Source organism: Sardina pilchardus, chromosome 23 (assembly GCF_963854185.1).
Source record: "Sardina pilchardus chromosome 23, fSarPil1.1, whole genome shotgun sequence".
Taxonomy (NCBI): Eukaryota; Metazoa; Chordata; class Actinopteri; order Clupeiformes; family Clupeidae; genus Sardina; species Sardina pilchardus.
In genome coordinates, this window is record NC_085016.1 from 5,403,484 (window position 1) to 5,431,011 (window position 27,528).

At 41.8% G+C, this 27,528-nt stretch overlaps 1 protein-coding gene across 1 annotated transcript; it reads left to right on the forward strand.

The window, feature by feature from the left end:
• Positions 1–12,661: 12,661 nt before the first annotated feature.
• On the forward strand, positions 12,662–27,130 carry LOC134071728 (high affinity choline transporter 1-like). Its single transcript, XM_062528564.1, has 9 exons — positions 12,662–12,839; positions 13,826–13,939; positions 17,245–17,400; positions 17,624–17,772; positions 19,318–19,461; positions 20,818–20,971; positions 22,398–22,615; positions 23,997–24,276; positions 26,832–27,130. Exons 1-9 carry the CDS (start codon positions 12,662–12,664, stop codon positions 27,128–27,130), a joined length of 1,692 nt encoding a protein of 563 aa, XP_062384548.1.
• Positions 27,131–27,528: the final 398 nt, after the last annotated feature.

Below are 27,528 nucleotides of genomic sequence, written 5' to 3' on the forward strand. Positions count from 1 at the left end.
GATTTTAAACCTCTTCGCCTGCTGGCTCTGCACAAAGACACACAAGTTTCCAGCAAATATAGAGATCTGGTTAAAGTGGGCTGAGCTTTTAGCTGGCTTTTGAGCCTATAGAGTCATGGAGGTATTATAAGAACTGGAGAAAGTGAACAAGTCCCGCCCCCATTCATTTCAATGTGAATGCTAGGCTAGTGAAAATAGCCAAAATTGAACGATTTTTTTCAGGCTTCAACATGGTGTTTCAAGGGGCTTGTTTCCGGTGCCGCTTTACTCAGTCAATTGCCTGATTAACGTAAGGTACAGAAGGAGAGCTCGTGCCCACACTAAGCTCATGCATGAGCTGAGAGTGGAACAGCCACCAATCAGCAAGATGAGAAATGGCACCGGACATGATGTATTTCTGGAAAATGGCGACGAGGAAGTGCCTTGCTAATTGGCAAAGCTAATCAGTCAAATCCTGACCCCCTGTAAAGAGTCCTGTCTTATCATTGGTCCCAATACCAAATATAGATATCTGCTCAACTTTGTCATGGTAGAGTCTGGCTGCCATGCATCTTTAGTCTGATTCCCTTAGCCACTCCCTTTTACAAAAAAACGCTGTCCCTTAGCCACTCCCTTTTACAAAAATCAGCTGTCACATTTGACAGCAGAGATGAGAGAACACCAGTAAGGCGGGGATCATTAGCCAGCGGCAAGCGGCAGCGGCATGCGTAACGCAACGCTCAGACCATAATAATACATCTAAACATTCTATCTCGTTCCTAGGTTCAATCTTTGTTGCTACGTCCTTAGACGAATCTGATTGGTTAAAATACCTAAATATTCCAAAACTGATTGTGACGAGCCGAGCGTTGCGCTTCAAAGCTGAACCAAGTTCAACTCACTGTTTGCTCAACGCTAGCGTTACGCCAGCGTTGTCACCGTTCCGCTGCCGAACCATAGAGAACAATAGGAAACCTGCCGCTTGCCGCTGGTTAGTGTGATCCCCGCCTAAAGCTGGAAGTTGATGGTTTTAGTGATCCTCATCAAAGGTCAAATTCCAAATGGTGTTTTGCCCATAAAACTCACACTTCTGGTATTGTAGCACAGGGTTTGTTGCCAGAGGGAAAAGATATTCTACAAGTTGTGTGCAAAAGTGGTCCACATAAACAATACAACATCATAAAACATTTTAGACTGATGATTCAGCTCTTTACCAAGAAATTGTGCCTAAAATGCTCAAAATTGTGGTCATAATCCGCCTAAAAGAATACTAATCAATATATTTTATATTAGTGTGCTTGAGTGCAGGCTTAGCCTGCTCTGCCAGTTCTTGTCTAAACCCTTTCAGAGCACAAAGTGCAGAGATCTCTGTTGTCTCTGACGTATAATTGAAGTGAACTGAAGTGTAATTAACTTTTACATATATAGCCAGCACCAGCTGAAGCCTGTAAGGCCTTCCTTAGTATGAAGTGTGAAGAAAAGAAAGGGTAAAGGGATCAGATAGACAAACAGACAGGTGTGTGTGTGTGTGTGTGTGTGAGAGAGAGAGAGAGAGAGAGAGAGAGAGAGAGAGAGAGAGAGAGAAATGAATTTCCCACTAATATACATTATATGCTTACTTTACTTGATTCAATTAGAAAAAGTGGATTACTCAATCGGAATGACTATTTGAGCACAATAATACGGTGGCCCTGAAGTGCAAAACACAACACAAACTAGATGTACCGCAAAGCGATACACAATATGACCACCGCTCAGTCCTGCACATTCTCTCCGCAAATATCAATCACGCTTGTGTTTCCATCGCCTACTCCATCCCTACTGCAACTTTTATGTATGTAAATGAGTGTGTGCATGTGTGCGCTTGCTTTTGTGTATGAGTGCTTCTCTGTCTAGTGTGAGTGTGTGTCTGCTTGTGTGTGTGTTTTATGTGTCTCTGTGTATATGTTCACTGTGTTCTCTGCTGCACGTGTGCAGACTGTGCACACACACTCACACACACACACACACACACACACACAGGCACACTCACACACACACACACACACACACACACACACGCACACAAACACACACTCGCGCACACACACACACACACACACACACAGAGAGAGAGAGGGAGAGAGAGAGAGAGAGAGAAAGAGAGAACACACACAGAATACACACAGATAACACAGACACAGAGAGAGAGAGAGAGAGAGAGAGAGAGAGAGAGAGAGAGAAAGAGAACACACACAGAACATGCACATACACACATATACACACATGCAAACACACAGATGGGCACACAGAAACGCACATACACACACAGGCCATAGTACATCACACACACACTCACTTCTCAGCTCCGGTGGTCTCACAAAATGTACTCAATGTGTGTGTGTGTGTGTGTGTGTGTGTGTGTGTGCACTGTGCATCTCTGTGTGTGTGTGTGGGTGTGTGTAGGTGTGTGTGTGTGTGTGTGTGTGTGTAAGGGTGTATGTGTGCATGCGTGTGGGCGTGTTTGTGCATGTGTTTGTGTAATGTTTTATGTGTGTATGTAGTGGTGCGTGTGGGTGTAGGTATGCGTGTGTGTGTGTGTGTGTGTGTGTGTGTGTGTGTGTGTGTGCGTCTCACCTTGCATGTTCAAACTCTGTAATAGTGGAAATAATGTGTTTTTAAATCTTGCTGCAAAAAGGCCAGATGTTGTTGTTGTTGATGAGGACAGCAGAGAAGTAACCATTATTGAAGTAGGCTGTGCATTTGACTACAGTCTAGAGGATGCCTACCTCACCAAGCTTTTAAAGTATCAGCCACTCAGAGACATTGTTGTACAGCTTGGGTACAAATGTAAGCTGTTGGTGTGTATATTTGGAAGCTTAGGTAATGTCCACAGACTAGTAGTCAGGGGTTTGCAGATTGCTGGTCTCTCTAAGCCAAGAGCAAAGGCTCTAGCAAAATTCTGCTCAATTTCTGTGATAATTGGCAGTCGCCACATATGGAGAAGGCGTTGTTTTATGTACCCATGAACTGAGACCAGAGGCATAGGCTACTGGGTTTGCAATGCTGGTGTCTAAAATTGTTTGTGTTCAATGAAATTCATTGTAAAATGTGAACACAAATAAAGGTATTAAAATGTGTGTGTGTGTGTGTGTGTGTGTGTTCCTGCATGTTTGTTGCACCCAGAGCAACCATTCTCTTTTAAAACATATTTGGAAACTAGTTGATTAAAGGGTCACTGCACCCTAAAATAGGTTTTTTGAGCTGTTGATTGATTGAAAATACTCATAAGTGGTGAACTGTACTATTACCAGGGTTAATATTGACAAAAATCGTGTTTCTCGACAAACGTAACATTTCGTCTGATTTTGTATTGGAGATATTGCTCTCTCGCGCATACTACCGTTTGAAAACATGCCATGGCATGTTGGTCCAAAATACTATTGGAACGATGACGTTGTCCTGCACTTCTAGTCCGACACTACGTCACCGGGTCGTTACAAATTAGGACTGAAACGCCCCAACACCTGCTGCCCTGATTAGCCTACCTGTGATAAGCCATGTCTGCAGCACTCATTTCCAGATTGACACGAAATCACCATGGTTGATTGGTTGCAGCAGTGCTGCACTCTCTCTCCAAATTTCAGAACGTCTCGCCCATTTTGAAAGCCGTTTTCAGAAATGTGAAGTGGGTGGAGTTATGGGGTGAAGTGACTCTTTAAAGGTTTCTAATGGTGTCACTTATATGTTTCTAGGACAAAAACTAGCAGAGACTGAGATGTTTGGAACAGTTTTTGAAATCCCCAGGGGGTTAATACCACCATCTACTGGCCAATGGGTATACAGTCCTGAATGTACACATAAATCGATTTATTTTATAGCCCCCCATGGATGAAATTCCACAAAACTTGGCATACTCCCAGAGGGTGTCAGGTTAATCATACACATGAAATTTGGTGCAGTTCATAACATCTCATCTGAAGATAGGGGCAATTAAAGCAATATTACATTGCATTTTACATTTTTACCATGGGGGTGCAAATCACAAATGACTGGTTATAAGCTAAGTTGATGCAAGCTCTAGAGAACAACATACCATAAACATGTTGTCATCCTCGGTGCCAGGGTTCAGGTAGTTATGTAGGAAAAACTGTCATTTTTGGGCTTCGGGCGGGGGCAGCGCGGGGGTGGAGTGACCCCCGGGGACGAAACGAAAATTTTCCATAGAAGTCTACTGGGGCTACATGCCCACCAAGTTTCATGCACTCCGGTGTTACGGTGTCCCGGGAATCGTGGACGAAAAATGACGGGAAAAAAGAATAAAAAAAATAAAAAAACTTTGACAACAACTATATGACCGCTTCGCTAGCTACGCTAGCGGCGGTCATAATAAGACAACACAACACAAATAAGACAACACAACACAAAGAGAGAAATCACGGCCCCAAAGTGCACAACACAACACAAAAAGAGACAACACAACACAAAGAAGAGAAAAAACGGCCTCGAAGTGCACAACACAACGGCAAATCACACAACACAACACAAAAAGAGACAACACAGCACAAAAAGAGATAACACAACACAAAAAGAGAAAACACGGCCCCGAAGTCCACAACACAACGGCAAATCACACAACACAACACAAAAAGAGACAACACAACACAAAAAGATACAACACGGCCCTGGGGCCCGTTGCACAAAAGCAGAATTAAGACATCCGGGATAAGTTACTGAGCCGCGATCACTGAATCCTAAACAAGAGCATACCGGCTGAATTGGTTGCACAAAGACCAATCCAGGATTAGCAGACACGGATTCATCAAGCCAGGTGTAAGTTATTCGGTGTATGTGCGCGTTCTCGTTCTCCCCCAAATAACTCGCGGTTGGAATAAAAAAAGACGCGAAAAATAGCGTCTTGCACACAAAGTGAACAACCGCTTTTGATATAGACTAACAACGAGGTAAAGTTTTACTTTTTTGGATGGGGGATCATGATTATTTCTGTTACATAGCGGGAGTAGGTGTGGCAGATCAACTGAATGCAAATTTACGTAGGCTATGCACCCACGTGTGAGAGCTTCCTTGTCTCGGCACGCAACGTCATTAAGGAAGCGCTTTGCCACCGCAACGATGCACAAAGTATCTTAATTTGTGTTAAAAGCCGAATTAGTTGAAAACACCTTCGAAAAATGTCCCCTCCACTTCCAATCAACTAGCCTACAGCAGCCTATTCATCAAACATTTGTCAAAAAAGAAGCAAACAACGAGTAGGCTATGTTATTAATTATAAGGCCACCATAATTTAAATTACATCCATATGGTATTAGGCAGACATTCTGCTGTGTTTTGCGAGTAAATGCATGTAGCAAATAATATATAAATGGAATCTACAGCTCTTTAAAAAAAAAAACATGTGGAGGTCTCATTTGAATGACAGCTAGCTGAACCAATCAGATAATGTAATTACCATTAGAATCAACTTATCTTGGATGTTAGCCTGGTCAGGAGCAGGCTAGCTCCACAGAATAAATCGCCATGGTAACTTATACCATAACATATCCTGCTGCCCCCTATCCCGCTGTTGTGCAACTGGATCACGGATAAATTGAGCCAGGATAACCAAGATATCCCGGGTTAATCCCATATCCTAGTTTTGTGCAATAGGCCCCTGAAGTGCTCAACACAACGGCAAATCACACAACACAACACAAAAAGAGACAACACAACGGAAGAGGTAGGTACCTTCGTGCCACATGAATCGTCGCTGATTGGACAAAAGAACTGGGACACGTACGTAGGCCTACAGCTTGCAGAAAATAGCATGCTGGGTCTTCACATGTCCATAAGAACCCATAGTAATGGAATATCCACGTTGTGTTTTATTCATAATATGTTTGGTAGATGTATAATCCAACTCATACAAAAGCAACAAGTTCGAAACAAATCATCTGACTGCGAATTGAAATCAGGAAGTAAAACAGCTTGTAACTCTGTCACCGTTCTAGATACCGTCATATACCATACAGTATATGGTCATTTCCGTGAGATCCCCCTGGTTACCGTGGTAGCTATCAGAGCCATAGAAAGAGAGAGTTGCGACACTCTTTGATGTTGCCGCCACGATCAAAAGTTCCAAAAAAACCTGTGCTGAATGGCTGAATCGCAGGAGGGTGGGATGTACTTCTGATGCTGGAAGGTGTAATCAATTAACTCATTGACTACTGACCAAGAGATTGGCTGTAAACAGTTCCAAAAGCCCCATAATGAGGAAATAGCCTGGAAAAAGCGCTGCCATTTTTTCCTATGGAGGTCTATGGGAGTGTCGCCACTCTGTTTTATCTACTGCTCTGCCCCACATGTCTTTCTGCGACGAGATATTCGAAACCGGAGGAGATTGGGCAAGAGAGCTGTCAATCAGGCTCCCCAGCTTTGAATGACGACAGCACTAGTCAGCCACATGCCTCGTCATTGAAAACCGGATAATGTTGAAGCCAAGGGGTAGACGATTTCAGTGATATGCGACTTTACTTTATAAACCCTAGTTACAGTTTTTTCCAATTGCTAAAACACAATTTTGAAAACTCACACACAATTTTGAAAATTCACACACAATTCACAAAACCACACCCCAAATTGCAAAATACCTCAATCTACCTTGCAAAATGAAGCACTGCAACCAAAACTGCATATAACGTTGCCAAAATCAAACTTTTGCACCACATGGCACACACTTCATTCTTTCACAAGATTTTTGTCTCAGCAAATACACACTGTTGGTCATAATGGAAAACACTCTTATCTTTAGTATGCTTTGCCATAATACTAAAATAGTATAAATTGTAGAAAGTTCTTTACCTGCACACAAAAATTTGCAGATACAGATGCATGCTGTTCAAACTTTCTTTTCACCAAGTCAGTGCAACATACACAGCAAGTATAGTATATTTATATTGTACTCTCCCTTCCCCTCTCATTCTCACTCTCCCTCTTCTCTCTCCCTGCAATGTCTTCCATTCTTGTTGTAAAAAAGGTGCTCGTTGTTCAATGGTTTTACTGTATTGTTTTTATCTTTGTGAAGCACATTGGGTTGCCCTGCTGGACAAAATGTGCTATATAGATAAAGTTGCCTTGCCTCACCTTACCTGTGGTCTTTTCATAGTGCTTACCTCCTGATGGAAGTGGTATAAATTAAGATTTGAGGTGTTTGGCTAGGTGGCACACGTATTGGTCAATTGGCTCATGTGTGTTATCTTGGATGGCATTGTTTTGAAACTGCAAACATGTGACTTTATGTCAGATTTTTGTGTCTTATGCAGAAGACATAAAGTGCCATTTTGCATTGCAAAATGTGTGTAAAGCTGAAAATGTGTTTAGACATTTGGAGACTTGAGAGGATGTGTTGCCCTCTGTGTGTCAGTTTGAATAATTGTGCTATGAATGTCATTTTAGTGTGTTAGCAATTGGAAAAAACTGTAAGTCCCCGTAACATTCATTAAAAGATTTAAAGAGACATGCAGGCTGAAATAATTCAAAGATTTAATGGTGCATACTGACAATAAAACTCTTATTACACAAGAACCCCTTTGAGTAGAAGCATAATATTGGTGTCAAATGAAAGCTAACATTCTGGAGATTGTATTGATATCCACACTTGCATGACACTGACTGTCATGGAATCAAATTAAGAAAAATTATAACTTCACACATTAATTTGCTTATTTAAGAGCAGTTCTTTTGTCCAATCAGCGACGATTCATGGCTACCTCTTCCGTTTTGGTTAATGTCGTTGTGTTGTCTCTTTTTGTGTTGTGTTATCTCTTTTTGTGTTGTGTTGTGTGATTTGCCGTTGTGTTGTGCACTTCGGGGCCGTTTTTTCTCATTTTTGTGTTGTGTTCTCTATTTTTGTGTTGTGTTGTGCACTTCGGGGCCGTGATTTCTCTCTTTGTATTGTGTTGTCTTATTTGTGTTGTGTTGTCTTATTTGTGTTGTGTTTTGCACTTCAGGGCCACCGTACAATAAGGGTGTGTTTAATTCAGAACTAGACTTTCATGTAATTGTAACATACAGTGATACGGTTTGATACATTGGACAGCCCTAACTTTCCATTTTCAACTTTACATCCTTATTGTGTTCATATAATCATTCCATTTGAGAAATCAGGTAAGGTAAGCGTATACAGTAGGGGAAGGGAAAAGAGGGGTTGTCACATTTACCAAACCACAAAACACTAAACTAAACAAACAAATGTTTCTCTTTCAAACACAATGTTGTTGAACTGACATATTTTGCCACAGCAATGAATTAATCATTCATCACAGGGCTGATGACGCATGGTATACTGCCAGACACCATGCTGACAGTCACATTAGTGCCAGTCATTAAGGACAAGGCAGGTAAAATAGGGAGTTTGGACAACTATAGACCCATCACCTTAGCCAGCATTCTCTCAAAGGTGTTAGAAAAGATGCTCTTAGATAGACTGAGTGAATTCATTTACACCACAGAAAATCAATTTGGTTTTAAGTCTAAGCACAGTACATATCTATGTATCTGCCTTGAAAGAAACTGTTGAATCCTACAGGCAGGGCTCTACAATGTTTCTAGGGTTTATTGATGCTTTCCCAGGCATTTGAAAGGGTGAATCACCATAAACTTTTTACAAAACTCATGCTTAAAGGGATAATCCGGAGTGAAATGCACTTTAGATAAATTTTGAGTTGACACCAAAATCATGTCATTCGGATGCATTTTGAGAAAGTTCGAGCTCACCGTTTTTAGCCAAAACTCGTTAGCCTGGAAGTGACGCGGGCATGTCTTTCGCCGCTACAAAACGCTATTTTTATACCTCTTCTACTGTTCCAAACAACACTACACTTACGTGGTAGTGAGTAGAGGGTCCCTAAAGCCAAACCGAAGTATCCCCACGTTTTTATGTGGTCGGATAGAGAGTCCAGAATAATTTTAATCGAGTCAGTACCTTTCCGGAAATGTCGCAGCTGCAGCTGGCAACGCTTTAACAACACTTTATTAACATTTCCGGTACTTCTATACTCTTTGACTAAGCTCAGTCTTTTAAGATTGAACATTAGTATGGGAAGTCTGCACTTTATTTCTACTGCACAAGAGGCGTGATCAATGGGCATCGTTCAAATGATTCTGTACGCTTGGATATTCCTTCAACCAATCAGACCAATGATCCGGTGCATCTTTTGGATAAGCTAGTTTGTAATTGGAGCCAAGTGTTGTGGATAGGAAGCAGGGGAGATAGATGTATAGGTTTCCAGCCTGAGCTGCCGGGCGAAATCAATAGCAATATGGAGCATAATTGATTTTGAATGTTGGGGGGAGGTGTTTGTGTGTGTGTGTGTGTGTGTGTGGTGTGGGGGGGGGGGGGGGGGGGGTAACGTGGAAGGTACACTGTTCCATAACAGGACGGAAAAATACTTGTTCTTCTGAATACTTAGTATTAAGTAAAGGAATTGTGTACTTCGTCCGCCTCTGCTCTGACCGTTGTGTTGTTGATCGGGTGTCCTGGAAAAAAACATGAACAACGTCAGCTGGGTTTGAACTCATGCTACACAAAACACTCGTAATTTCGTGGAAGCATGCAATGTTGAAAGATGTTTGTGTAAATTTGAGTTAGGATACTTGCCACCGATGTGGATAGGCACTTTTGATTACATTCATTCCTTTAATCACTTGGAAGGAAAAGTAATGGCTATACTTCCATTTAGAGAAGGCTACTTTTGGATTATTTAGGCTCACCATTGCCTACCTGTGTTCTCGCGGACTGACTCGCTTGGGCTTCTGTTGTGTGTCAAAAGATGCTTTCGAACACCTGCCCAACTCCTCCTCCGATTGTGAATGCACTAATGAGACACATGGGACACGTTATGCAGTAGTTAAAGACTGATGAGTACGGATGATGATTAGGGTAATGATCAACCTGGTTGCAGGGCCAATGTGAAATCGGTGTTCTTATCTGTGAAAAAATTGTTTTCATGCGGAAGAAAACGGTTAACCACTAAGGCTGTTGTTTCAGTGAAGCGGGAAAACCTTTGTTACTGTACTACCAAAATAGGCATATGTTAGGGACAACATTCATTTTGTGGGGGAGGAAGGTAAGAAGTGAATAGTATTCAGTGTTTCAATCTGTAGCTATAATGTTTGTCCAGTAGGTGGCAGTGTGGGAGCACATTGGGCTCTTCTCATTTTGTCTTTTTGTCTGTCCTCCCTCCCTCCCTTCTTTCCTTCCTTTCTTCGGTGATGATAGTCCTAGGACTTTTTTTTTTAAATGATTAGAAAAGAATAAATCATTATGCAACTTTTACTTAAATACATTTAAAAGCAAGTACTTGTTTACTTTTACTTAAGTAGGGTTGTCAATGTGGTATTTCTACTTTTATAGAGTAAATATTTCTCTGGTCATTTGTACTTTCACTTACTGTATGTACTGAGTTCCACCACTGCTTTTAAAAGATGCCAATTACCAATGATGTGGCCTATCACCTCTTAGGCTAGAATAAACAGACACAAATTGCAGAGAAAATGGGCTTATACCATATCTTAAAATGTCATATGAACATGGGTTCTTCCCCCTTATTGACCCTGATAATGAGGTAATGTTATTCGATAGTTCTCGAGACAAGAATGAATGAATACTTATTATACAGTACAATGTGTGAACAAAACAGGCATGAACTCCTTTTTTGGTCTATCTACTAGTGTATTGACACAAATAAATCTGAACTTGTTTTGGAGGGAACTTATTACCTTGGCAGCTTGGACCAATGATCACACAATTTCCGACTGAAAATGCTTCCGCGTTATGTTTCCTCGCGTATCGGGCGGGCCTTCCACCTCCCTCCTCTCTCTTCGCTGTTGCCTCCCCTGGATGCCATTAGATGAATGAGACGTCCTCGATGACGTCGGCTTTAAATGATTTCCGGGGCACGAGCTGGAGGACCGAAGACAGAGGAAAGAGGCTGTAGGCAAATAGAGGGTTGAGAAGATCCCAAGGTGTGTTCAATTGAATGTGTGCCGAATAGAAAAATAAACAACAAACTTTTTTAACACCAGTGTAACACCGCCGCTATAAATTATTACTTTGTGATTGCCCTTAATTTCAGTGGCAATTTGTCATGCCAATTAAAGGCAGCATTTTTCAATGTTTTCACTGTGGCACTGCAAACTGAATATTGCTACATCACACAAGTATTCCATGATATTTTACATGAACATATAAAATGTTTTTCTATTATTATTATTCATCTACTGTAGTTATGAAGTTGTGTGTTGAATCACAACCGCAAAATGGCAGTAGCACAAATGTTGGAATGCTCAAAGGGTTGAAGGATCTGTACCGCACACACACACACACACACACACACACACACACACACACACACACACACACACACACACACACACGTACCCCATGGGTCATGACATCACAAAAAAATACACAGATTTAAAGACCACACAGCAAAGGCAACTTTCCTTTTTTTCTCCTCCTGAGATAGGCCTACACATACCTGGGCCATGAAAAACAAGTTAAACCAGTGAAAATCACTTGACGAAAAATCATGTGACCTTTTGACACTAACCACAGCACAACTGCACAGTATGTTCACTTATTGAACAAGCCTCAGAGGTCTTGAAGTTCCCCAAGCAGGAGGCCACCCAAGTTCACAGCAGCATGCACCAATGTAGTGGTCCTTGTATAGCTAAATTATTGACCTATGTTCAAATCCTATGGGTCAACTCGTATAATGATTAAAAGCTTACACGTAGCTTACTGTAACTGCTACACTTCCTCTGAAACTTTGCTTGGAATCAGAAAAGACACATCATCAACCCCATTCCACAGGCGGGTGATTCCGTGTCAAATCAGGACACTTTCCGACCTCATCGTTTTATTTTGTCTCACCATACTTCGTCGTGTGACTACTCGTGTAACTGTATTTTAATAGGGAAAAGGAGGTGTTTGCTCACTTCTAACTTCATCTCTGTTTGGATCCTAATGAGTACATTGGGCTAGCTAAGTGCTATCAAAGTTGCGCTGCGCGCCAGAGCCAGTGAGTGCACGCATTGAAACGTGAGAGGTAGCCTATGTATCAACTCGTCTTAATTAAGCGAAAAAACGGTGAAGTGTTCCTTTAAAATCTGTGACAATGAGGTCCGAAGTGTCCTGATCTGACATGGAATCACCCAGGCGTACCCTCCTAGCAACCCTCAAGTTGGTCTTGAACCTGTAACCACAACCTTGTCAGGCACACACTCTATTATCCATGCCACAGTCAATTCATCACATCATACATGGACTACATACTGTAGATTAAATACACCATTATGTAATTAGAGATGCGTGGAGTTTAGGTGGTGTGTGTGTGTGTTTGTGTGTGTGTGTTTGTGCGAGGGTCCGGGAGTGATGGAGTTGAACATAGTGTGTTTGAGTGTGAGTTGTGGCTAAAACAGTAACTCGGTTGTTATATAGGCTACTTGGTTGTTAAATAAAGCACGGGAAGTTTCCCTTAAATGTAACATGATGTAACATGTAAATTATAGTAAATAGTAAACTAGACCGGACTCTATAGGCTTAAAAGCCAGCCAAGAGCTCTGCCCACTTTAACTGGATCTCAGCTTTGCTGAAAACTTGTGTGTTTTTGTGCAGAGCCAGCAGGCAAAGAGGTTTAAAAACATGGCCCTTAACATACCAGGCCTTATAGCCATGATAGGCTTCTATGCTGCAGTCCTGGCCACGGGAATATGGGCTTCCAAGAAATCCAAAGCAAAAAAGACCACTGGAACAGTCACAGAGGTGGCTCTGCTAGGAGAACGCTCCATAGATCTGACTGTTGGGATTTTCACAATGACTGGTGAGTGTGCTATCAGCAGTATCAGATACCCCCCAAATGTTAACAAATTGCAGGACAGAAAAGAGATAATTAAACCTTGAATGATGTTTAAACCTTCTGTAAGATATTTTGAGCCACAAACAAGGATGTGTCGGACTCACATGTGTAGGCAGATTTTACGATAGTGTGTGTGTGTGTGTGTGTGTGGGGGGGGGGGGGGGGGGGGGTCCGAGTGGTGACTGGTCTTCAACGATCTTCTATAGCAAGTTTCGCAGTGAAATTCAAATTATGTTGTGTTATATTACTGTAGGCACACTTTTGTGAGGTATCTGAAAAAGTACTTCCAGGATTTCGAAAATCACGATAAAAGATATTTCGTTGCTAAACTTGCTATAGAAGATTGTTGAAGACCAGTAACCACTCGGTGAGCTGCACATTTTTAAAAAAGAACATTTAGGGGTGTTTTATAGTTTTACAGAATAGTCCATGCACAAAGCGAGCAATGTTAAAGCCATATAGAGCTCTATTATAAAACTGCCAAATTCCACAAACAGGCTCAATCGTCGAGATTTTGTTTTCATGCAATACAGAAAACGGGCTTAAAGTGTAAAATACCGAAATATTCCTTTAAATAAATGTTTTGCCAGCGATATGAATAATTTTGTTCCTAACTACAGTACATACTATATAATATAATGTGACATGCTTACTTGCTGTCCTTTTACTATGTAAATGGCTTTTCTTTTTCAAGTGAAGGGTGGTTGGCTAGGTTGGGGCACTGATTCAGAGAAAGCTGGCAAAAAAAACAGTAAATATATATACGTGGTATATATCACAATTCTGACTTTTGACCTTACACCTACATCAAAATGTTGACATTTCAGATTTAATTTTGTGGCCGTTTTCGCTGTTCTTATAAAGAAGTGGTGGAAACAAACCTCCGTAGTAAACACTTATTAGTGGTTGTAAAACAACATCACAAATTCAATCTGTTTGGTTTTCCATAGCTACCTGGGTTGGAGGAGGTTACATACTTGGTATAGCAGAAGCTGTCTATACCCCAAACAAGGGACTGATCTGGGCACAGATGCCACTGCAGTATGCATTATCATTTATTGTTGGTAAGTTTTTTTTTTTTTTTTTTTTTTACAGAATCTGCATTTGCGAGTGAGTAAAAAGGAAAACCATGACGGACCTAATGGTAATTTTGATAGCACTAATGAAAGGAGACACCAGTACACACCAGTATCCTTCCAGGTTGAAGGACACTTCATTTCAAATATTCACAGGACATGTTAAATTCTTCTTATATGATGCAAAGAAATGTTAGGAAGAGTAATGAAAAACAATTACAGCTCCAGGGGAACAAGATAATAGCTAAAAAAGAGGCTTAAAGGCATAGCCATAAGATGTCCTACCAGAATGGTTTCTCTCCTGATTCATTCGAAAAAGATTCTCCTGGTAGGAAGGCAGAAGAGATCTATGCGCGGAACAAGTGTAGCACCCTTTCAATAATGTGTTTTTTTGCCCCAAACACCCAGATCAAATTGACCCTGGGAGTCTGTAAGTCTGACTGCAATCTGAAACAAAACTAACACACACACACTTTATGCAAGCACAAAGCCCCAGTACTTCCCTCTTACAGACAGAAAAAAGCATCACCAACATCTCATCCAATCATAATTTGACAACCTGCAAGAGAACTCTATTTGTTATTTGTTCTGACTACTCTCTCTTATTACTCTGTCTCCGCCTTCTGATCTGCAGCAAAGCTTCAAGATTATTCCCTTAGCTGTCCTGTCCTTGTGTATGGCACTGTTGTATGATGACTTAAGTGCATCAGTGCAACAAAGAATCATTTCAGTCTTGAATACATCTATAAACTGTAGTCATACCAAACTGGACCTCAGATATGAATGAGAAAAGCAATGCCTGTTCAAACTTGTACCTCTCCCCTTATAGTCAAGTCAAGTCAGTTTTATTGTCAATACTTCACATGTGTTATACATACAAAGGAATCGAAATTACTTTCCCCGCTATCCCATGCGTAGACATACATCCAGACAAGACAGAACATGACACCACCAGGGCAGACAGAACATGACAACAGTAAGGTGCAGAGACATACAATAAAGTGCAGAGAGCTTAAGGCTTGTTCCATAGAATGGCAGGGTACACATATTATAAATAAAATAACAAGAAAATAACAAGATACAGTAACAGGATAAGAGGTACAGTAATATGAATACTTTGCTTTGTTATCAGTGCAATTTCCATCAATCAATTCCAATTATCATCCAGAACCTTCTCTGCCCTCAGAGCCCTCGTGTCTGCCGCTGCTGCCCAGTCAGTCAGCCTCTTACCATTCCATATGCTCATCAGCTTGCACAAAGCAGGACCTGATAGGGCTCGGCTCAATAGCCTGGCACGCCCTCCCAGTGACGCAACGCCTTCAGGCTTTTGCTGCTGGTCTGGTCAACTGCTCATTGAGAAGGATTTCTGAGTTCCCGAAATCTGCGGAACTGCCCCCTTTGGTCGAGAACCAATCAACTTTGAGCAGCTCCAACGGCTCTGGGTAGAGGCGTGTTCAAGGCAGAGGAAAGAGTGTTGTTATTGGTTTAAACTCGGCAATCCGCTTTCTGACATCTACCAGTAGCAAATTGAGGCACTTAAAGGAGGCGGGTCAACCAGCGCTGCCAAGAAACCGTGTTAGCACAGGCTGTTGGTCAGACTAAAGTCTCGCAGAGCCTTTGAAAGTAATGGTAATCAGGCTATCGGCTCAAGGTCAAGACAAAGTTTATTCAACAGTCTAGACACATCTGTGTCAACCTTGAAGCAAGAAGATAGCCTCAGCAAGGCTTTCAGTGTTCAAGTCAGTGGAAAAGGATAAATAGGGCAGGTTGTATTGGCATGGGGAGCAAGAAGCACAGTGGATAAGAAATTAGCTTGTGTTAGGCACATTCTTATACTGTCAAAGCTTGATGCAGTTCAGTTGACACAAACATTAAGCTACTTGGGGGTTTAGCTTTAGAATAATGGTGGAAATGTATTAGGGGACCACACAGTTAATATGTAGCCTGTTGTTGGTTTTATGCTTTTTATTTAAAGGAGAATTCCGGTGTGAAATTGAGCTTAACTGTACCGAAACATGTTAAGGTGTACTCACACGTGTTGTAAGACGCACCTTCGCTCACCCCCAGCATTCCGAACTCCTCCGTTTTCAGCCTAGCTTGCAGTAGGCTTGAATCTATTAGATTAGGCATCACGTAGCCTATGCAGCTAAATCGCTACTTTTAAACCATTAAAAAGGTTCAAAGTAACTCCACACTGCATTGGTAGACTTCTGAGGGTCCTGACATTTAAAACGAGATACTTAGAACTTTGGAAGTGCACAGGAAGTCTATTAAAAAAAGACTGTTTATTCAAGCAGTACCATCATAGAATCTCTCCGCTGGGCGCCAGCAGGTAAACCTTTTTAATGGTTTAAAAATAGCGATTTAGCTGCATAGGCTACGTGATGCCTAATCTAATAGATTCAAGCCTACTGCAAGCTAGGCTGAAAACGGAGGAGTTCGGAATGCTGGGGGTGAGCGAAGGTGCGTCTTACAACACGTGTGAGTACACCTTAACATGTTTCGGTACAGTTAAGCTCAATTTCACACCGGAATTCTCCTTTAAGAGAAACCAGTAGGCTACTGCTGGCACCAAGGCAAGTCACACTGGCACTGCCTGGATGTAAGCATGGGTGTTGTCGCAAGGAAACCAGGAACATGAAAATGCAAATGCAAATGCTTGAGGCTTTTTAAATTCCTAAGACAAATGGGCCACATTCCTAAGCAAATTGCATCGCCACTGTATTGGGAAACAGTTGTGTCGCAATTACATAGTCCCAACCATGTAATTCGCAAACATAGTTACTAACTATAGAGATCGCCAAGACAGGTGACCAACTAGGCGGCGACGTCATCAAAACACAAAGAATTATGGGTATGTTTGGCCAGTTTACATGGGCTGGCATCAGGCTAGTGTTCTGGGTCTATGATCTGGCATGATAATAATGAAAACTTAGCGTGAAAAAATAGTGTGAAAAACAGAACATAATCTTGGGCCTCCATACTGCTGCTATCCATGCCATTCCTCGCCTTTTTGTCACCTCTGAAACATGGCATGTACTATTATTCTTCCACGCTGAAAACGACAAAAGATAAGCTTCATGCCACTCTATTGAATTGAACACAGCAGGTAAACGGCATTTCGACCACTGCACTGCGTTGTTCCCGCAAGTCAGTAAAACTACTTAAGTTTTGTGCCGCGGATTCCCAAAAATACTTTACGTTTTTCACTCATGTAAAATAACTCTTTAGGGGGCCTTTAAAAGTAAACATGCTTATTTCCTCTCATCACTCTGATTTCTTCTCTCTTCCAGGTGGTTTAGCCTTTGCTAAGCCAATGAGAGACAGGAAGTATGTGACTGTTATAGACCCATTTCAGATCAGGTATGGCAAAACTATGACTGTTCTGATGGTTATCCCTTCCCTCATTGGAGACATGTTTTGGGTGGCGAGTGCTCTCACAGCTCTGGGTAAAGTAAACTTTAAATAAAGCACCTTCGATGGGTTTAACATTACATTTCTTTTGATGCTAAAGATATACAGTAGCATCCAGACACAACCACCAACTGTTATGGGTGTGTTAAATACATCATTATCATATTGCCTTTATTGGATTGAAAGTACTTTCTATATTAAGAACTTATATATTGCAAGCTTACCTGAACAACCTCTTTTTTCTCTGAAAACTCCTAGGTGGAATGGTTAGCACCATCATTGATCTCCAGCATGCCTACTCTGTGGTGATATCTGCAGCTGTAGCAACCATCTACACTCTCCTTGGGGGGCTGTACTCTGTGGCCTACACTGATGTCATCCAGTTAATCTTAGCTTTCATTGGTCTGGTGAGTTTCACCAGAGATGTTGTACAGGAGGAGACAAAGCATTTAAAGAATCCTCCTTAGAAATGTATGGGGTTTGAAATGTCAATATGGCAGTTGTCTACATATCCCGCCCTTTCCTGTAAGTAACCAACTGCATTGTTAAAAACAGCACGATTGACATTTTGCCTTCTGGTTACTTCCTTGTCACCAAAAATGGTGGTCTTATGAAATTACGAGTTCACCTCCTCATGTTGGACCGAGACCGAGTCAAGACCGAGTCTTTTTCCTTTCAATTCCAAGACGAGACCGAGTAAGCAAAAAATGGTCTTGAGACCGGACTCGAGTACTACACCTGTACACACTAGTGATGCGCGGTTCAGCCCATTACCCGCGGATATCCGCGGGTTTACCCGCGGGTCGGGCGGATTTGGGTAGGCCTAATAGTTTGTTCTAAATATTACGGGTGGGTCGGGTCAAAAAAGTAAAAATGCACATTTCTCACTTGTTAACTTCCGACATATTAGGTGGCGATGCGCCTGCAATACAGGAGGTGTGGTCGAGCGCAAAACATAATTTCTCCTAAATTCAGCACCCAATTGCGCCATGCGTGACTGACTGAAAAAGTCAATCGCGCATTCGCTACTTTATGGACATGGAGCCTAATGATCTGGGATATCGAAGGTTGTGCACAATGCGAGAACACCTCGCTTCTGTCATAGGCTACACGAATAAACAGCTGTGCTTGTTAAATGCTTGGCAGTGTTAAATGCAAAAGTAGGCTAGCCTATGAAGTTGCAAGGGGAAATATGAATGGCAACTTGTTATGAAGATGAGATTTAACACTAGCTATGTCTAGGCTGCAGATTATGAATGGTGTGGAGGAGCGCAGATTGTCAAAATGACCGATCATTGTAACCCGCTGTTGTCCTCATGTGGGCTAATTAAGCTAGGAAAGACGTTAAATGCGTTTTTTTCTTTCCTCGGGTCGGATTTGGGTCACAATTCGAACATATTTTTGCGGATTGGGCGGGGCGGTTTGGATCTCCTGAAAAGTCGGGTTGGGGCGGGTTTTAAAAAAAGCCCACCCGCGCATCACTAGTACACACCCTTCATTTGATCTTGTAACTGTAACTGACCAGAGACTTTATCAAGATGGCCGGCTACTCTGAACTTTGGTTTGACACATTTATGATAATTTAAGAGAGTTGTTCTGCAAGCAGAGGGGTTGTAACTTCACGCCTAGTTCCAAAATTAGAGCTGCATCATAATCTACTCAGTAGAGGCAGCAAGAGAGTTTGGCACTGGTGTGATGCTATATCGAAAACAATGGAATTGAAGTAATCGAACACCAAATGTGGAGTACTGTACTGTATGTCGCACACATGTTTCCACCGGTCTATACCAAGTCTATATCCTGACAGTTTTGAGGATTTGTTTCTGCTGTATAGGCAACAATAAATGCATTGTTTTATCGTCTCAAATGTTGGAATGAGAAGGCCTCGATTCATCAATTTTACTATGAGTGTTGTGATCTTTGCTACTGTGTCATCATGTGTTCTCCTCCAGTGGCTCTGTGTGCCGTTCATGCTCTTGAATCCCATCCCTCTTGACATCAGCATCACAGCCTTCAATCACACCTACCAGGCACCGTGGCTTGGTCAGCTTAAGACCCGGGACATCTCGCTTTGGTTTGATGACTGGCTCACATTGGTAAGGACAAAATATTAAAGAAGCACTTGATATCCATGTCAATGCCTTTTGGTGCAGTATCCAGTCGGTCAAAAATCGATTTAAAAGGCCATAATCCCAGCTGATAAACCATGCCACATGGTGCAGTATCAAGCATTTAAAGCAACACTAAAGAGTTTTTCGTACCCGTTTCCAAAATCATTTCAGCGGTTCATCAACTCGTAACACGGTGAACGGCACTTCTGCATTGACTTTAGGCCTATTCGGACGGGATTAGTTTTATGGGGGGACGTACAGTAATGCAGGTTTATCATATGACCTCTGTAATAAAAATGTCCAATTCGGACGGGACTAGACATCTCTGTCGTTCTACCTGACATGGGAGGAGTAACCACGTTTACGTTCTGCCGTCACATCTTCGTCGCCGTGCACGTGATACTTTGCGTCAGGTACGTGCGGCATTTTCAGATTTGAAAGACTACACAAGTTGGTAAAACTAGCAAACGTAACTTTATGTTATGCCATACGTAGTTTGAAATGGCTAACAATATGAAGCTATTAGGCAAACTAGCTGACGTCCTATTAGGAGCTGCACATCATGTTACGTTTTCATTCAGACTTTGGTGGAATTGTTTTCAAATCAGGATGTGACGAAATATTACAGACATCTTTACAGAGGGTCGCGTTCGCACGGGATTAATATTACCCAAGGTAATTTCTCCGGACCGTTTTACGGAAGGTAAAAGTGTCTGTAAATGTCACCGACATACTCCGTTATGTTTACTGACATGGCGCGTCCGGACGGGACTACATTACCTGGTAATTATTACTTTACCTGATGTCACCCCATAAAACTAATCCCGTCCGAATAGGCCTTATGTAACTTTACCAGATTGGGTAGCGTACCTGTGGTTCAATGAAATGAGACCTAAGAAACCACACGTGACTTGCTTCGATGTCACAATATATCATACTGTCATAAATCATGCAACATGCTCTACCTTGTCTGTGGACATCGTTATTTGGTGGATGAACACAAATAGCGTGTGGCAACAGAGGAAAAGTGCTTTAGTATTGCTTTAAAATAAATGTGTGTTGTTGTGGAATAATTATTTTGTATTCAAAATAATTTGAATAATAGGCAAAATCTATGTGCTAATGTAAAACCATGGGCAAGACCTTAACTGCTAACGTTGATGAGTCAGCTCAATGGCACCATACACCACACAATTAGCTACACTTCACACATGATAACCTTACCTGTTGATAGACTTTATACTTTGCCCATCATTTGAAATTAGGGCTCTGTGCTTAAAGTATGAATGCTAGGAACTTAACACGTAAACAATATATTAATACTCTGATTTTAATGGCTAGGGCTTGGGAGCCATGTCTTTCCAGAGTTTTCAACAGAGGTTCTTGTCTGCAGTTTCACCAGCTAAAGCACAGATCGCAAGTTTAGCTGCAGCAGTGTTTTCTGTCATTTTGTCAGTTCCATCAATACTGATAGGAGCAGTGGCTGCATCTACAGGTTTGAACTGCTTTCTAAACTCCTCTACCAAATATCAAATCCATATGAAACCATACTGTATTTTTATTTTGTATGTATTGTAATAAATCAAAACGAACATAATATGAAATCAGAGATTAAGGAACAGGCCATTTTCAAATGGCATCATTCATCATTACAATGGTACGGTCAGGACATTTGCAATTGAAACTTTCATTTGCGTCCTGCAAATACTGTCTAGGTTAACCTTTGACATCCCTGGCTGGCACTGACCGCACTAGAGAACCCCCCTCTTCACCCCATACCGTATCAATTCTATGCAGATTTGAAACAGGCTACAGTTGGGGCAACTTTGATCCCATCTTTTGATCCCACTTTGACAGTTCCAGAGCTGAAATGCATAGCAACTACAAGCTGCTTCACCATGTAGTAGGTTTTTGCTAACAAGTATTTCTCCTGAGACCTGAGAGGTCTGGAAAGTGTGTACTGCTGAAGCATCTCTACTAGGTAATTTGGCCCCATTCCATTTATTGATTCATAAACAAGCAGAAGCGCTTTAAAGTCAATTCTGTGACTTACTGGAAGCCAATGTAATGGGACTTCAGCATTGGAGCCACATGTGGAAGATTTGAGGGTGTGCGCAGTTTTTACAAGAGTTTCGTAGTAGCCTATATGCATTGGTCACAGTGGTGGTAGTCTGAGGTGGGTGTTGCGCCAATGTAATTGTGGAGGGGCGGTGTGTAAGTGTGTGTGTGTGTGTTTGTGTGACTGGGGGTGATTACAGTATACCCACTACAGCAAACTAGACAACACCACTGCTTTTCCTGAAGCATTCTACTGCCAGTGACGACGTGAGAGAAAAGTATAAAAGAGAAAAGAGTTTATTAGGGCCCGGCCAGTTTCAAAAAATTTATTAACAATAAGATCAAGATTCAAGATTCAAGATTCAATTTATTGTCATTCTCTCATGCACACCTGTACACAAAGAAAATGAGATACCGTCCCCCTTAGCATTAGGTCAGTACACACATAAAAGAACCTCATAGTCTATACACATAAAATCGGGTTAATAAGATACATTGTTTTACACCGGTCAGTTCAGAGTCGTGTGACGGGAACATATGCATCCAAATGTAAAAGCAGCTACTGTAAAATGTTTCTTCACCTGGCTACACAGCATTGATTTCCTTAAGACTGAGTAGTGTACCTTAAGATAGTAATCACAAAGAAACTTCATGAGTTCGCTTAGCTCAGTTCATGCATGTTTGAATCCTCTGTTTTAAGCGCTAGTGGTCATTCTTACAAACACTTCTTACATTTAAAAACCTTGCTGTTCCACTCACCTATTCTGTCATTGTCCTATTGCTATGATGGGCTCATGTTTGAAGTATGCTAATGTGTGTGTGTGTGTGTGTGTGTGTGTGTGTGTGTGTGTGTGTGTGCACAGACTGGAATCAGACTGACTATGGAAGCCCATCTCCATATGAACGCAAAGAGGCAAATGTAATCCTTCCTCTTTGCTTGGAGAACCTCGCTCCCTCCTATGTCTCCATCATTGGGATTGGAGCAATAACAGCAGCTGCCATGTCCTCCATCGATTCATCCCTCCTTTCCTGCACTTCTATGTTCACCTCAAACCTCTATAAGAACATCATCAGACAGCAGGTTTGTTTATCTGCGTTAGGGGTTGGGTTGCCAAAAACATAAACAGAGGAAAAGACGTAAAGAGAGAGACTGGGAGTGAGAACACCTGTGAGAGAGAATGAGGGGGAGGAAAGACATTTCAGAGTTTTGTTGGGTTTCCAAAATGTCACGGGTCGCGAACCGCAGGTGCTCGGGCCCGCCATTGCCGCTTGCGGTCACTGGTCATCAAGACACCTGGATTCAAACCTTCGCCAGAGAATGTAAGGAGAGAATTGCCACTCTCAAAATACTTCCGGGTGGTACTGCAACGAGAGGGTGATCGCGAGCAAGTGAAGAGTGAATGGAGGTGAATGGAGTTGTACTCCTAAAATCCACTTTTCTCTGGATATGATTTTTTTGTGTAGAAATCGGAAAATTGCATGCGAAAGGACGGTCAAAGAAAATACACACGGCTGAGTATTAATTTTTTTTAAGCCACTTAATTGTTCTAAAAAGCCTTTCAAACGTGTCAATGACGTCATTCATTAGCAGGACGCTAGTATGTTATGGGCAACAACGACCAAGCTGGTGAGAAACCAAAGGGCCATAAGTAATTGTTCATTCAACTTTCGACCTATAATCCATATTGAGCTTGCAGAAACTAAAATCCAATCTTCAATTTTTCAATGACAATCAAGTAAAACAGACCAATTTTGCTGTCTAGCCCCATAGACCCCCATTGTTTTTGCACTTACTGTACTCGCGATCGCCCCAAGCGGAACTGCAACAGATTGCAGATAAAATGCCGCTACAATGGAGTTAATAGGGAGTGAACTGGCTCTCCCTAAATGGGCTCTGCCTTCGCCATTTCAATATACTTTGATTCCACTTGGGCAACCCCTCAAGATAATTTTACTGATAAACCGTCTAGTAATAACTAGTAAAGCACTCAGAGAGCGCAGACCTCCACATGTATTGTTCTTTCTAGGTTGTCATACATTTGAACCTAAACTATTCAGATCGCCACCACGTGGCCATACCATGCCATTACACCACTAAGCGAAAAACAAACGGCTCCGGAATCATGACAGTGTTCCGGATCACTCCATTTAATTGTTTCTTGTTTAGGTCATTTCTGACCTTCCCTGAAAATTTCATTGAAATCCATCCATTACTTTTTGAGGTATCTTGCTAACAGACAGACAGACAGACAGACAGACAGACAGACAAACAAACCCCGGTGAAAACATAACCTCCTTGGCGAAGGTAATAATAAATAATAATAATCTGAGCAAAAACAATAGGGCCTTTCATCTACAGTGCAGCCGCTGCTTCAGCGGCCGCACCTCGGTGCTCGGGCCCTAATAAACATACAACAACAAAAAATGTTTCTCCCTTTCTTTCTTTCTCTCTCTCTCTGCAGGCATCAGACAAGGAGCTGATGTGGGTGATCCGGATAACTGTCGTTGTAACTGGTGTGTTTGGCACTGCGTTGACTTTCATGGATAACAGCATTGTGTTCTTTTGGATGTTAAGTTCAGACATGGCCTACTGCGTCATCCTCCCCCAGTTAGTTTGTGTCCTATTCTGTGATATCTCCAATAGTTATGGGGCGGTTGTTGGGTTTGTCTTAAGCCTGCTGTTGAGGGTCTTGAGTGGGGAGCCCCGAATCGGCATCCCGGCAGTTATCTGCTTTCCGGGAGGTGAAATTATTGATGATGTGTACGTCCAGCCTCACCCTGTCCGAACGCTAGTTGCACTCTTTGCGTTTCTTTGCATTCTATTGTTCTCTTACATCTTTGCCTACCTCTTTCACCGTGGGATACTGCCCAAAAGGTGGGATGTATTTGGGGTCACCAAGGTCACAATGTCAACATTGGACAACCGAAATAGTGAAACAACATCATTAAGTACTGCTGATAGAGAGAGCTTAATGATATCATTGGATGCCAAGAGTTAAATGAAACCCCAATGAACTGTAAAGCTATAGAGTTCAATTAAGTTCAGTTGAATCAAGAAAATATTTACCAGTAGACCGATGTATGGACAATACATTATCTCTTAGGCCTACTTCTTCGAATTATTGTGTGAGTTCTTCTTTTTCCTTATATGTTTAGGTTATAGCAAATAAACAGCCTAAATATGTAAGATTTATTTTCTTTTTGTACAAATAAAGTTGTGTACAGGGATGGGCAAAGATACATCAAAATGTATTAGGAAATAAAACGGCAAATGTATAAATGTATCAATATAAACTTTCTACTAAACAGCAGCAATGCCATGTTCATTCCGTTGTACTTGTACAATGACAATAAAGGCTAGGCTACTACTACTACTACTGTATGTGTCAAAAAATACTGTATTTTGTATTTTTAATACAAAGGAATATGAAATCTATCAGTACATTGGATGAGCTGATGAAGTATTGTAGGCAGCAACAAACTTTCGCCTGATAAGACACTCCAAAAACAGTCAACAGATGAAATATGCTTACACCCCTATTACTGACATCCCAATATAACCTTATGGTCACCAGGCTTGTGCAAAATTCAGAATTGAATTGAGAATGACTCCTAAATTCCAATTCAATATGCAACATACACACAACTTATAATTGAAAATAGTTATCAATTACATTTCCAAAGTAACCTTCCCAAAACTGAATGTATGTGAGATTCAACACATTCTCCTGTTATGTGACTGTGGAATTGTTTTGAATTGCCATGAATTGAATTCCACTTCCTGTCATTCCAATTCAAATTCAAAAACAACTTCCTGTGGGGTGGGGCCAATTCACTGACTGATCTATAAGGAATAATAGATCAGTGGGCAAATTCAACTCAAATTCCAATTCATGAATTGAATGGAGGCCAATTCTAACATTTGGGAATTGTGCACAAGCCTGAAGGTCACCCAGATAAAGTTGAATCAAGTAAGGATACAAGGATACAAGGATACAAGGATACAAGGATGTTTATTTGTCATTACTAAAGTAAAGAATGCAGTGAAATTGTCAGAGAATGCAGTGAAACTGTCAGTGTAAGGTAAGTGTATTTACTAGGCCTACTAAACCACAAAACATGAAATTACAGTTTTTTCTTGATTGCTTTGACTCAGCAGTCAACTAACACACAGGCTGAAACAGTGGCACTCGTGGTCATAATGACACATTTTGTTTGCAAAATGCAGCTTTAACAGTGGCAAAACATTTAAAATATGCAACAAAAGCTTATTTTGCCTTCAAACAGCACAACATATTTTAGACTAACCAGACTGCATCTCACATTGATATCACTGTACGTCAGACAGAACTTGATCCAATTTACTGCATAAACGGTACACTACTGTACAGTATACTGCCAAAAGTATTCGCTCACCTGCCTTGATTCACATATGAACTTAGGTAACATACCATCCTTAATCAATAGGGTTTATGATAACGTCAGTCCACCCTTTGCAGCTATAAGAGTCTCAGCTCAGACTTTCCACAGGGTTTAGGAGTGTGTTTCTGGGATTTTTTGACCATTCTTTCAGAAGCACATTTGTGAGGTCACACACTGATGTTGGATGAGGCGACTAGCTCTCAGTATCCGTCTTCATTCATCCCAAAGGTGTTCGATTGGGTTGATTGTCATTTTAATCATGAACCGAACCGCCTGTCCGTCACGTTGTTTGACGAACCTGCTGGCACGAGTTGGACGAAGGATTGCCAAACAGGACACCCGTTTCCGGAAATCCATCAGTCCGGCACGGCGGCTCGCTATCTGTCTACGGTAGGATCCATTGATAATTCATTTTATAGTAACCTACGTTTTTATTGTAGCTAGGCCTATTGTACTGCGTGTGCATGGTGCCATTGACCAAGCTGCTTATTGTAAGATATATAATGTTTAGCCCATCCAATGTGAATATAAGGGCAACTTGCTTCCATAGCTTATTTCAAAATAATATTAATGCAATGTGGCCATATGGCAAGATAGTGTGGTTACCTCATCTGACAATTTAGTACTTTAGCTTTTATAAAATGCTCATGCCCATTGATACTTTTATGTTTTCCACAGATACCTTGCAACAGGTGATTCGTTCTCTTCGATAGCGTTCAGCTACAGGTTGGGCCACTGCACTGTTGGGCGAGTGGTGTGTGAAGTGGCCTGCTCCCTGCATGGTCGACTGGCTGGAGATTGCTGAAGGATTCAGATATCTCTGGGACTTCCCCAATTGCGTTGGCTCGTTGGACGGCAAGCATGTTGTCATCCAGGCTCAGGCTGGTTGTCAGACAAATCAGGCTCCATGTACTACAACTGTAAGGGGATCCACTCCATCGTCCTGTTGGCTGTAGTGGATGCACACTACCTGTTCAGGGTTGTCAAGGTCGGTGGGTATGGCAGGGCCAGTGATGGTGGCTCGCTGTACAACTCCGCCTTCGGTGAGGGCCTCCGAGACGGCACCCTGGACCTCCGTGAGGACGCCTTCATCCCGGGGTCGGAGCAGCGTGGACATACTGTATGCCGTTTGTCTTCGTTGGAGATGAGGCATTTCCCCTCCGCCGGAACCTGATGTGGCCTTTCCCTGGCCCCCATGTCCCTGGAGAGCGGCGGGTCTTCAGCTACCGGCTCAGTCGGGCCAGGTTAGTAGTTGAGTGCGCTTTTGGCATCTTGTCTTCTCAGTGGAGGATATACAGGAGAGGTTGCAGGCTGCTGCAAGGGTCAATTAGGACCAAAAGGTTTAACTTGTCATTTGTCCCCTCTGCTATTAGACTTTTTAATGAAAGACACAGATCAAGATGATGAATTGTTTTGCCTACTCTTGTAATACTGTGTTTCTTTTAGTGTTATCTTAATTTATCTTAACCCTGGAATGTCAGGTTTATGTGCTCTAAAGAGTGTACTCTTTATTATTTATTGCTAAATGTTGTTGTTGTTGTTGTCTGTGTGTGTTTGGGAGGTTATATGCCC

Excerpts from the sequence above, each read along its gene's own strand:
- LOC134071728 (XM_062528564.1), top strand. The coding sequence starts at position 12,662 with ATGGCCCTTAACATACCAGGCCTTATAGCCATGATAGGCTTCTATGCT. Across the intron at positions 19,462-20,817 it reads TTGATGACTGGCTCACATTG|GGCTTGGGAGCCATGTCTTT; the intron begins GTAAGGACAAAA and ends TTTAATGGCTAG. Across the intron at positions 20,972-22,397 it reads AGCAGTGGCTGCATCTACAG|ACTGGAATCAGACTGACTAT; the intron begins GTTTGAACTGCT and ends GTGTGTGCACAG.